General features: G+C 33.3%; 2 protein-coding genes and 1 long non-coding RNA gene across 3 annotated transcripts; 1 reads left to right on the top strand and 2 right to left on the bottom strand.

The window, feature by feature from the left end:
* Nucleotides 1–769: 769 nt before the first annotated feature.
* Nucleotides 770–3779, bottom strand: LOC133197184 (perlucin-like protein). Its single transcript, XM_061333085.1, has 5 exons — nucleotides 3731–3779; nucleotides 3326–3480; nucleotides 3061–3151; nucleotides 2720–2949; nucleotides 770–943 (listed from the first exon to the last, which is right to left on the bottom strand). Exons 1-5 carry the CDS (start codon nucleotides 3777–3779, stop codon nucleotides 770–772), a joined length of 699 nt encoding a protein of 232 aa, XP_061189069.1.
* A 979-nt stretch (nucleotides 3780–4758) lies between these two features.
* LOC133190946 (uncharacterized) lies at nucleotides 4759–5419 on the top strand. The gene is made up of 3 exons (XR_009721638.1): nucleotides 4759–4836; nucleotides 4947–5176; nucleotides 5346–5419. It is a non-coding gene; the product is annotated as an uncharacterized LOC133190946 (long non-coding RNA).
* Nucleotides 5420–10953: 5534 nt separating this feature from the next.
* LOC133197178 (perlucin-like protein) lies at nucleotides 10954–12533 on the bottom strand. Its single transcript, XM_061333071.1, has 5 exons — nucleotides 12488–12533; nucleotides 12245–12396; nucleotides 11982–12072; nucleotides 11125–11354; nucleotides 10954–11020 (listed from the first exon to the last, which is right to left on the bottom strand). Exons 1-5 carry the CDS (start codon nucleotides 12531–12533, stop codon nucleotides 10994–10996), a joined length of 546 nt encoding a protein of 181 aa, XP_061189055.1. The 3' UTR covers nucleotides 10954–10993.
* Between the last annotated feature and the right edge of the window lie 59 nt (nucleotides 12534–12592).

Genomic DNA, 12592 nt, shown 5'->3' with positions numbered 1-12592 from the left:
AGTCAGTGCTTCTCGCAAAAGTCCAATAAAATAATAGATATACGCAATCATACGTAATACTAATTATTTTTCTTCCAGAAAAATACTTGAGTATATTTAGAAAAAAAATCAGGTAAACCAATTATATTTTACTTTAAAACTACTACAAAACTAATTAGAATATAATTGTACTGGGAAAAATGTATGTTTATTTTGTAGCATTTATTTTGTGAATTTGAAACATTGCGATTATATCTGGTACAACTACCAAGAAATGAGGGTACTAACCCCCCCCCCCCTCCTCAAGCTGTCCTGTCCCTTAAGTGTTACATGTAATTCCTTGTTTTAAAAAGTTTTTTTTTTAAATTTCAACAGCCTTTAGTTTTGGTTTTGCTCCAAACCTGAACTTATTCTTAAATATATATATATATATATATATATATATATATATATATATATATATATATATATATATATATATATATATATATATATATATATAGATTATTTCACTCGTATAAGACGTCACCAAATACTGTTAAAGGGATTATGTTTAGGCTTTTACTTGGCACATGTAGCATTTGAGGAGTGAGGGTTCTTTAGATTGCCATGACACGTTGCCTTGGTTTTTTTAGACCTCATCCGAAAGACCTGCAATTTCACTTCAAAGTGCGAGTGCTTGGCGAAGGAACAGGTGCTACCTATTTCAAATTGAGCTTTCAGAGAGAAAGACAGAAAAAACCTCAGCTCCACTCGTCATCGGTTGCTTCGATCTATAACCTGTGATTGGCTAAATTACTGTCCATCTATGAATGGTTTCCAGTTCTAGTCTGCTCTTTTTCTCCACAGCCAGTATGATGGCTTCTATGCTGTGTTTGTTGGTCTTTGTATTCCTCATCTTTTGTCCCTTCCTGTGATTCCCAGGACTGTAATGGCTCTCTAGATTGGTTGTGCTGGGAATCCTCTACAGCCAATCCCCATAGAGAAATACCCATGCGCTCCATCCTTTTCTGTGTATTTCATCTGTCAGATCCCAGTACATGTATTTGTTTTCTTTCTCTCGTAGGCATCCTCACATCTTTCTTCCGAGTTAACAGTAAGTTTCACCATCATGATCTTCTTGCTTTTATATGACAATAACAAGATATCGGGATGGAGGTTTGCCTGTACGATACTTGAGAATACCGGTTGTCGCCCAAGGTCTGTCTGCTTCTTCCATAGAATTTGCACCGTTCACGGTAGCCTAGTGGTAGGGCGCTCGCTTCGTGATTGGGAGACCCGAGTTCGATTCTCGTTCGCGTCAAACCTAAGACGTAAACATAGATAGTTCCTTCGCCAAGCGCTCGGCACTAGAAATGAAAGTCACGGGTCGTTCGGATGAGACCTTAAAACCCGAGGTCCCGTTTCACGGTGGGCATTGGCATGATAAAGCTCCCTCACTGTTCAATGGCCCGTGTACAGTGCCGAGTATAAGTCTAAATATGAAGCTCTTCACCGGCAAACAGGTAACGTCTCTATATGAGTGAAAGATCCTCGAATGGGACGTTAAACAACATAGAAACAACCATTCCATAGAATTCGTCATTTAATTTCTATTTTAAAATAGGTTTGCACACTTGACTTATCTCTCTTCGTTCGTGCTGAATCTGCTGTGAAAAAATACTAGCAGGTCTAAATCAAAATAAAACTGTTTCTTCCTTTTCGACCGATGCATTTCATCGTAAAGTCATAGCCAGCTCTTTCTTTCTTTCATTTTTTTTTATTTATTTATTTTTGAATACTCTGTAAATGCAAGAAAAAAAGACAAACTATCGTAAATTAATGGTGCAACATTGACATACTATATACCAATCAAATACAAAAATATTTGTAGATTCAATTCAATTAAAATACAATTATTCGAAAAACCACTCTTTTTCAGTAGAAATGATTTCAATACACCCATAGAATTGAAGAATTGGTTTTTATGACTCTTTGTTAGAAAACTCTTCAGATTAAAAAGCTTAATTATCTCGAGCAAAAAAAATATCTATTTCGCATTGATTAAAGCGAAAAATGTCGATTGGCACCTGATCTCACCTCTGATGCTTTTAGAGGTCCGTGCTTGCTCTGCTCCCTATTTGTTTTATTTCAGTGGACTTTTGAGCTTGATTACTGTTCGTTATCTCCATATTTCATTTATGACATACATGTACATGTATATCAATGCTGATACCAGTAAGACTTTTTTCCCATCGGGGAAAGGGGGGTGGGGGAGAGACAACATATTTTTTACTGGACATAAAAGATAATGTCAAACAAACTTTGGAATAGACGGAAATATAAAAATAAACAATAAATTTCTAGAATAGAATTGTAGTATTTCTATAGCACCGTGAGGTTATAACTACGACAGAATTTCTTGAATCGCTATCAGTAGGCTTTATATGGGCTGGTATTCTTGAAATAATTTTAAATCTAGAGAAACAGTTTGAAGTTGAAGTAACTTCATAAGTAATGTCCCCAAAAATCTTTCTTTACACGTTGTTATTATGATGAAAATATATAATTGACATATTTGCTGACTGACATATCCACAGAACACGGTATCAAGTAGAACAAATCTTTATTTTAGAAATATTGCTAATAAGAACAGTGGCATGGTTTTCCCTGCAAAATAGAAAATTTCCATTCAGTAAATAAAATATTCACATTTGATATTTTTTGTCAGTTTAATTCCAGGTATATTCATGAAACTTACCAGTGGTCTCTCGCAGATGTAATTGTTAACCTGTCCACAACTGTCAACGTGCCAGTGGTATTTGTATGATCTCCAGAAGATACCGCAATTGTAGTCCCCATGTTCATGATAAATTGGTTCCTGACCGTACCAGTCAAATTTGTGGCATGGCTTGACGGTGAATCCCCAGCACCACCTATGTTTGTTTGGTCTCAGAACGTCATTTAAAGCCAACCAGGCTCCTCTCCTGTCTGCATTGCATACGTGTAAATAATTATAGATTATTATAGATTTAATAAGTACTCATCGTGATCAAAGAGATTTCGTATTTGAAATAGTCTTCTTATGACGTAACGACTTACATCCATAGATACTGCACATGTGTCTTACGTAGGTGTTTTCGTGGGATTGGTCAATGGATACCAGGTATCCTCCCATGGCAACACATCTCATCTACATTAAGTAAACAAAACTTAAACTCGCTTGTTAATCCGAGGGGTACTGGATTGCATTTAATTCAAAAAAATAAGTTTAAATATACAATTTCTATTTTCTTCTTGTTTAAGTTGTCTTTAAAGGGGATTCTCGGTTTAAACAAAGGGCAATAGTTAGGTACAATTTACTTACAGAAGCCCTGTACCAGTTAAGTTTGTCCCTGCTGAACCAGTAACAACGTTTGTTGTACTGATGCCATCCATAAGGACAACCACCAGCAACAACTCTGGCAGCAGCGTACTTAAAGGCCCTGTACCTTGGCCTTATATTATAGCTGGCTTGTGAGACTGCAAGGTTGAAAATTTTGTTGAAATATATATACTGAGAGATTATTTTTATTTGAAATATTTATAAAATAAAATAATTCTTTATTTGTTATTTAAGCTAACTTAAGATTTTGGAATATTTTGTAGCGAGTTCAGTAGCATTGAATTAATACATTTTCTTATAAAAATGTCATGATATCACACATTGGTATTGATTAACTAATATGAACTTTTAAAGTAAATACTGGAATTAATGTGATGCTTAACTTACCAGCGAGTGTTGCTGAGAGCAAAAGACAAGCAAAAACCACTGCATTCATGCTGGGGCTGATTTTAGTAATCTACTGGTTTCCAAAACTGTCCTCGGTATATATACTCTATACAATCATATTTGAACAAGTACAATAATATTTGTGTTCTACGTTATAATATCACATTAACAAGGGATCATTTCCCGCCCTGATATCATACATATCTGTTCGTAGTTCAATACATGCAATGTGCTTGATTACTTTCCCTTGGATCAGCACAAATGCAGTTTTCTGGCATGTTTTTGACACGAAAAAGGCGTGAATATTTACATTTCACATATGTAGGAAAAGGATACAAACTTATAAAAAGAACATAATATGAACAATTAGCAATATGCTGCTAGCTACAGTCATGAATTGTTTACTTATCTTAACACTCGTGGTTTCTGTAACGATAGGTAATAATAGTGACAAAGGGGAATAGAAAATGAGTTTTTATTTATTCAAATAATTTAATTATTTTTTATTTTAATTTTTTTTTCATTATTATTTTTTAGTTACAGTTGAAAGCAGTTATGACTATGCTCCCAAATACAGCAGTTTTGGATATGTTGCTGCCAAGATCGCTAAAGGGACTTGTCCTTATGGCTGGAGTTTGTATCATGGGAGCTGTTATTATTTTAGCAGAGATAGACTGTCATGGTGGCAGGCCTCCGTAAATATCAGCTTGATTATACTAGCACAATTATCAAGCCTTAGAAATAGAAAAATATACCCTCTTCCTTCTAGTCTTATTAAAGTTTAATCTTGATCATCTTGATATATTCCCAAAAAGTCATATGTGAATTATATTTACGTAAGAGTTTTGTTGATTTTCTACAGTTATTACAAGTCACGGAATTTTACTTAACATTTCAGATGAAATGTGCTTCTATGGGAGGATTTTTATGCAATGTTGACGAGGCCCATGAAAACACATATATCAGACATCACCTTGCTATGTATGGAGGTAGGTCGAGGACAAAATTAGCTATTAGGGATTTGTTTTACGAGGGCGCATTGTTCCAAATAATACCAAAAGATTTGGATCTCCAACAAAAGTTCACATTTCTGTTCAACTTTTCATGTAATGCAACTGGGAATTGTTTCAAGCTGTTGTCTTTAACCTCATGTTGTTGATATGCATGCCATTCTACAGATACCATATACGAGTCTTTTAACTAATTATAATTACAGTAACTCCTGGAGCTTGGATGGCTCTGAACGACTGTCTCTACCCTAACGCTCACAGATGGAGCTGGGGATTCACAAAGAGGCGATGTCACAAGTTTGATTGGTACGGAAACGAGCCTGTGTACCATAAAACAGGAGACTGGAATTGTGGAGCTTTTTGGTCCAGTTACAAATATCACTGGCATGTCGATAGTTGTGCTCAGAGAAACTACTACGTCTGTGAAATGAAATTGGTAAATTTTTATTTAATATGTTAAATACCAGTGTTTGATTTAAAGAGGACTTTCTTTAAACTGAAGGTAATTTCATTGTTCGAGTATTTAGTTATCTTGAGTATTCTGAATTGATATTGGCTTTTAATTGAATAAAGAAAGTTAATATTTTTTTAAATTTTTGTTTCAGGGAAAACCTTGTAAATGCCAGTACTGATTTTTATAGATATATAAATGTAGGTATTGAATAAAAATGTTTGCTAACTAACGCTTACGCTTATACATTTCTATTTACCAAAATCAGGATTTTTTAATACTTACGTGAAATTCGAGATAACTGCTACACTCTTCGGAGTCCAATCAAATACATTTATCATTTAATTTTCAAATCTCTCTCTCTCTCTCTCTCTCTCTCTCTCTCTCTCTATATATATATATATATATATATATATATATATATATATATATATATATATATATATATATTAGGGATGTCAATTTGTAACCGGTTACTTGGTCGGAAGGACAGAAATCGGTTAGAAAATCTGTAATCGGTTAGTCGGAAAAAATAAAATATATGTATAATATATAAATTCATTTTAAAAAAGAAACTTCTGCATAAACGTTGATAATGTAACGTTTTTTTCACATATCTATATAAGCTGATTTGGCGGTAATTATGACTCTCCTTATTGAGATCGCGGGGTAATTGGTCAGATTTGAAGTGTTAATCACAGTTTAAATACCATGTAGTTATCACAATTGTCCTGTAATTCTTTAATGATATTAAATAAATCATCGTTGAGCACTGTGAGTTGGTATGTCTATCTTTTGCCGTTATCTATCAAATTATAGCATTAAAGAAACATTGTAAATTAGGTGAAAGTTAATAATTATTTCGACTTCAGTTTTGATTATGGTGACGATGCATGAAGAACTTGTGTGACATCTGCTCTGCAAAATTAGCAATGTCTGATTTCTCGGGCATGTTTCATGGGTTTCCTTATTTTTTCTTGTCTATTGACATTGAAAGAAAATATATGTACATGTACATTGGTGTTTCCTGATCAGGGTATACAGAATAATAGTAACTTTTTATTCAACATATCTTGTGGAATTAATGTAATGTTATCTAAGCCCCACATACGTGATTTTATGGGCTTCATAATTTTCCATACGTTTGTCACTAAATTTTTGTATCTATATTGTTTAAAAAGTTCTCTTCAAATAAGATTAATAACACTGAAGGAGAAAATTGATAATATACTTAAAATATAAAAATTTACTCGCCAGATGTTTTCATTTGATACATTATCTGGAAATATCATTTTAAAGAAAATGAATTACAGGTCCCAGGTAGAGATTAAAACAAAAATATCGTCAACAAACAATTTTTCTCATGACTGCAATCACGTAAAACTTCTTTTATTTTATAGGTTAATTACTTACAATTTGTTTCTTTTACAGTACACAAGTACACAGTGTATATTGATAAAAAGCAAATTTCTGTCATTTTTTAAAAGAAATGTTTTTAGTGGAACAGCTATTCCTAAAAATTTTATGGAGGTCAAATGGTTTCCTACTTTTGAAAAATGCATGTTTCGTTCACCTTTTTAAAGCAGGTGTTAACTAAGCAAAGGAAAAAGAAATAATGACAAAATGCTAATGCTGTTTTAATTACAGCAGACGTAAAGGAAACGAAATAATCATATTATTATATAATAGGAGGTAATCATTTATTCAGTTTTGTCTGAACAATTTGTTTTTAATTTATAAAGAAAGCTTTGAGGATAGAACATAAAATATCAACATATAAGTATCAACACGAAATTTTAAAAAGATAGGTTTGTCTTCTTTTACTGGACGGGCTCACTGCAATAAATTTTTGAGAAGTTGTTCAAATGAACATTCCTAGAGACGAATGAAAATTTTATTTATCAAACAAAGGTGGTTATATTTACAATTTTACACACGAGGATATACTACTTGTAGGTTTACATGTTCGATCCCCAAATGCCATCCAAGGGGAGATTCTACTGAAAATTGTTACATTAGATTTGTCAGTATTTCTGTTGAACAGTTCTGAACACTGGTCTGCTGATAAAATTTAGTTGAAAATTTAAGGCCTCAGGGTCAGGGGTTCTGGAGTTAGGTTGGGGCTCTGATCATATAGTGAAAATGCATAAATTGTAGAAGCCATTGTTGATCAAACTGTTGTCATATAAGTGAGCACGCAGGCGAAATAAACATTGGAGGTGCCACTTACTGTATATTCTGCAGCAATTATTAATTTACTTCTATCGGTTACATTATTAAGTTACGTTTAATTTCAGTCAAAATATTACTAGACCATAATCTTATGATATTTTGTCACAGCAAGGTAAACTTGACCTGTCTGAAGATTCTTAAAAATGATTCTTAGTTTTATTATCAAAATGGACGTCGTTATATACATGTAGCTGTTATTATTAACTACATGTGTATTAGTATCAAGTAAAAAAAAAAATAAAAATAACGTCCGGTTCTTTAAAAAGTATTTTCTCTTCGTTCTTTAAGAAGTATTTTAATTGCAAAATGTAGTATAGTAGAACAGTATTTTTGTACTCACTCATGCAAATCAAGGCTTTTAAATTATTTTTTACGACTTGATAAACGGTTACTTGGGTAGGTTAGAGATTCCTACCCTGAGGAATTCATTTAGAATTTAATCTACCTACACCTAAAGCATTAAGTCCTTGCTCGTGCCTTTCTTAGTATATAAAATTATTTTAGGAGGACACTCATTCCAACATTCCGTTTTATCTGCCAGTGGAAGTCATTGTAGAAAAGATTGCTTCAATAAATCTTGATTTCCTCGACCTGCAATTATCAAAAAAAAAAAAAAAAAAAAAAAAAAAAAAAAAAAAAAAAAAAAAAAATTGAAAAAGAAGGACGGAAAGAGAAAAGCTTACGTACGTGTATATTTTTCTGTACATTGTAACTAAGAGATAATTTTCTCATAATAACGAGATCTTTTCTCTTAATTTCGAGATCAGGCTCCGGGGCCATAAAACTTAGACGAGTTCACTTTTGATCTCAGTCTCACTTTTACCAAAGGAATTAATTAATAGTGGAAAAGTGAGACTGAGATCAAAAATGAGCTCGTCTAAGTTTCATGGCCCCGGAACCTGATATCGAAATTACGAGATAATTTCCTCGTAGTCACGAGATAATTATCTCGTTATTACGAGATAATGGGCGTTTATTTTTTTTTGTTTGATACTTACAGGCTTTCGCATGTTATGGATGTGATTGTGTGGAAAATAAATGAATCAATGCTCAAGGATGACAGAAAAATATTTTTTTAACTTTAACACACTGCCATAAGCTTTTCAGACTTTTATCAATTTTATAGTTAGATTGCTATTGATATAACCACCTATTATGTTTTGGTGATAATACAAGAAAAAGGTATAGGAGTATCTGGACTGTGATTGAAGTATAGAAGTTTTCAAGAACACACTTAACTACTCTAACACGAAAGAAATTAATACAAGAGTATACTAATACCTACACTGTGGTACAGAAAAACAACAGATTTATCATATTCTAGCCACACCCCCTCCCCCGACCATCGACCACTATCAATATTAATTCATAAAGAAAATTTCTTATCGCATTGTATACTTATAATAGAATTGACTAGAAGTGACTATTGTGTGAACTCAATCTTTTCAATATTTTGTATCTATTTGATAACAGGAAATTTCGTTTCATGTTTACTTCCAATTTATTCTGATGTAATTGTATATGAAGGTGTTATCAGTTTGTGTCGCTCTAACAGTTGACAGATTGAGTCCAGAATGTAGTGTAAACAAGGCACATTTGTACAAAATAATATTCAATACATACATCTTTTATTAAGGACATTGTTTCAAATGCTTATTCTTAAATAATATTACAGATCCATTTTACATCTATCTTATATATACAAGACATTAAATAAACTTACTTTTAGTGAAAATAAATGAACTAAAATGAAAATAGACAGTTATGTATGATCTACAAAATGTATGTCAACACAGCCTCTAGTTCATTAATCCCTGGTTTTCTACTGCAGAAAGAATGTATTCGGAAATTCAAAAGAATTGACCATAAGGAGCATCCTTAAGGCAGGCCTGTCCCCAAATAAAATTATGATATTTTGGTAGGATGTAAGAAATAATTTGAAATGGATTTTTTTCTAAAGGGCACACCTGTCGTTGGGTCGAAAATAACAAGAAAAGAAACCTATAAAAAATAAGGAAACTTGGTTCGTATTTATATATGTAACCATTTGTTATATGATCAGATTAGCTCAGAAAGTTTGACCGCTGGCTCTTAAAAGATGTTAAAAATAAAAGACCGCTGGCTCATGGTGCCGAAGTTACTTTTAGAGTCGTGGTTCGAATCCACTTGGTGTCACACTTTTCCAGTTTTAAATTCTCGCCTTTCAAAATCTGTTTTAATTGCTTAATTTTTTCTTATCGGATTTGTGTATTTTCCTTCAATTAACTCTGTTTGATGCATATTAATTTTTTTATATAAAGACATTAATTCAAAAGAAAAGGCAAATCGTATTTTTTTGTAACTAAAACGCAGTCAAGCGAAACTATACCTCAGTGTAGCATACTTTCTTCGAGGACAAGAATTATTCCCTCTATTTTACTCGAAACAGGTATTTTTGTCTGCAATGAGCTGGGATGGATTTGTGTTTTATATACTTTTGATTAATTTGATACCTTAGAATTGTATCAATTCAGTGGATTTAGTGTTATTCCCGAGTAAAAGAAGGTCGCAGAACTCGCGGATACTTCTCGCACGCGAATAAAAGTTAGTTTACAGTATATAATTGGTATACATCAATGACATTTTTTTTTATCATTTCCTAGGAAGTGTGTTGTAATATACTCGCGCATTAAGAAGAGAATTAATACTATAGACATTATCATTACAATGAAAAATAAAGAAAAATATATAAAAAAAATTTCGAGATAAACTCAAAATGCGTTAACAATATAAAGCTACATTGTTGAAGTCTATGAAAAGATTCCCATTCTTACATACTACATGCATTGACTAGAATGAAATATGAAGATAATGAACAGTCCAATGAAATGATACAAATTTGGAGTAGAGCAAACACGGACCTCAAAATTTAGAGGTGGGATCAGGTGCCATGGAGGAGTGAGCATCCCCTGCCGACCGGTCACACCCGCCGTGTGCTCCTTGTCATGATCGGGAAAAAAACAGGAAAATCCGTAGACAGTTCAGTGCATAAATAATGGAATGGCTCAACAATTAGTATGAAAAACGTCAGTCAGCATTTGACTCAATGATAGCTTGTATGTGCTGACAAGATCATTGTATTGTAATAGAAATTAAATGATCTAAGTATGAGTAGTGAATTACATTCAACCTAAATTCATTGACCAGAAATGATATCGATGAGCTTTTTTTTATAAAGACTAAAACCAATCCCAATCTTATTGGTCTGTGATCCATTTTAAACAAGGAGATTCTTAATGGTTTTCCACTGAGATATCCCAACTGGTCTGATGCATTGATGTTTTTTTTCCCATCGGAATATTCAAGACTGGCCTGGTGCATTTTGAAACAAGCTCTTGATAAAGAACGTTCTCAGCATTTCCTTTATCATTGAATTTGAGTTGTATTGAAATAAATGAATCTTCTCTTATTAACTATATTCTTTAACATATTCATGGTTGTTTGTCAAAAGACTCAGTAAAATAAACACAGCATTAATTAACAATGAGAAATAATTCTTGTTTAAACATTTATTAAGAAATCCACAATGAATTAATACTGGCATCTGCATGGTTTTCCCTGTACAAAAAAAATAATGTATAAATAGATGTTACTCAATATTGAATCCTTCATGCAATTACTATTAAATCATCTCCGGCTTCTATAAATAATGAAGAAATTACCAATTTCATTTCACAGACGTAGTAGTTTCTCTGAGCACAGCTATCGACATGCCAGTGATATTTGTAACTGGACCAGAAAGCTCCACAATTCCAGTCTCCCTTTTTATGGTACACGGGCTCGTTACCGTACCAATCAAACTTGTGACATCGCCTCTTTGTGAATCCCCAGCTCCATCTGTGAGCGTTGGGGTAAAGACAGTCGTTCAGGGCCATCCATGCTCCAGGAGTTACTGTAAGTATATAATAGTTTAAATACTCGAGTTACTCAATTGTTTCTTTGTTGTTTAACGTCCCTATCGAGAATTGGTGGAGATGCCACCAATTGCTGGTGGAGGGTAGCAAATTTAGACCTATATTCGGCACTCAGGGCCATTGAGCAGTGAGGGATCTTTTTCGTGTCAGCATCTTCTGGGACCTCAGTTTATACGGTCTCATCCGAAGAACCACCGGTCTCCTCGTCCCGTAATGGGATTCGAACCTGCGACGTAAAGATCAACTCTTTACACCGCGACTCTAGAGCAAACTCTCAAACCACTGCGCCACGCGGGCGACTAAATTGTTTTGTTTATGAAACAAAATAGATACAATAAAACAAAACAGGTTATATTAATCGTTCTTATTTATGCACTAGATAAGAACGTTTTCTAGGATTCATGGAAACAATATGCTAATTTCTTCAGAACTATTGAAAAATTGAGAGAAATAGATATCAGCATTTTAGAATAAATCGATTTCCTTTAGAAAATAAAAAGTACAAAATTTGTCACATTGCTGTTAAAATTCAATACTTTATCTTCATTATAAGCATTTTTTTTTAAAATGTAAAACACCGTTTTGGTGTGTCATTGTGAACGTACCTCCGTACATAGCAAGGTGATGTCTGATATATGTGTTTTCATGGGCTTCGTCAACATTGCATAAAAATCCTCCCATAGAAGCACATTTCATCTGAAACATTTCAGAGAAAAAAGGAAAAAGCGTATCAAGAATTCTTATCAAATGCTGATTATCTCACGTTATATATCCTCTGTTCAGCATACTCCCAAGTCCTATGTATTAATTAATATTAAAACAATTCTATCGTTTTAAAATAATGTAAGTAATGATCAGCTATAATTACAGAAGCCTGCCACCATGACAGTCTATCTCTGCTAAAATAATAACAGCTCCCATGATACAAACTCCAACCATAAGGACAGGTCCCTTTAGCGATCTTGGCGGCAACATATCCAAAACTGCTGTATTTGGGAGCATAGTCATAGCTGCCTTCAACTGAAAAGAAATTAAAATAAAGCTTGGGCAAACGGTAAAATTATTGAATGTATTCAACTATCGAACGAAGCAATTTTGAGAAATAATTTACCAGCAATTACACTAACGAGAAGACAGAGTGCAAGGAAGGCGTTCATGGTGACTTGAGAGTACTCCAAACAAAGTCAACAATCCTTCCTATATATAAAATTCTTCT

The sequence above is a fragment of the Saccostrea echinata genome, unplaced genomic scaffold, assembly GCF_033153115.1.
Source record: "Saccostrea echinata isolate AGI-Se365-2 ecotype Australia unplaced genomic scaffold, CSIRO_AGI_Sech_v1 ptg000001l, whole genome shotgun sequence".
Classification (NCBI taxonomy): Eukaryota; Metazoa; Mollusca; class Bivalvia; order Ostreida; family Ostreidae; genus Saccostrea; species Saccostrea echinata.
Note: the sequence above shows the minus strand (reverse complement) of the source record. Positions and strands in the feature narration are given on the sequence as shown.

Bases quoted from the DNA above. Each gene is read 5' to 3' on its own strand.
- LOC133197184 (XM_061333085.1), bottom strand. From the start codon at position 3,779: ATGAATGCAGTGGTTTTTGCTTGTCTTTTGCTCTCAGCAACACTCGCT. The intron at 3,152-3,325 runs GTAAGTAAATTG...TACTTAATGTAG, and splicing joins TTAACTGGTACAGGGCTTCT to ATGAGATGTGTTGCCATGGG. The intron at 944-2,719 runs GTAAGTTTCATG...GATTGGCTGTAG, and splicing joins ACATCTGCGAGAGACCACTG to AGGATTCCCAGCACAACCAA.
- LOC133197178 (XM_061333071.1), bottom strand. From the start codon at position 12,533: ATGAACGCCTTCCTTGCACTCTGTCTTCTCGTTAGTGTAATTGCTG. The intron at 12,073-12,244 runs GTAATTATAGCT...GAAATGTTTCAG, and splicing joins TGTCATGGTGGCAGGCTTCT to ATGAAATGTGCTTCTATGGG. The intron at 11,355-11,981 runs GTACGTTCACAA...ATATACTTACAG, and splicing joins TCACCTTGCTATGTACGGAG to TAACTCCTGGAGCATGGATG.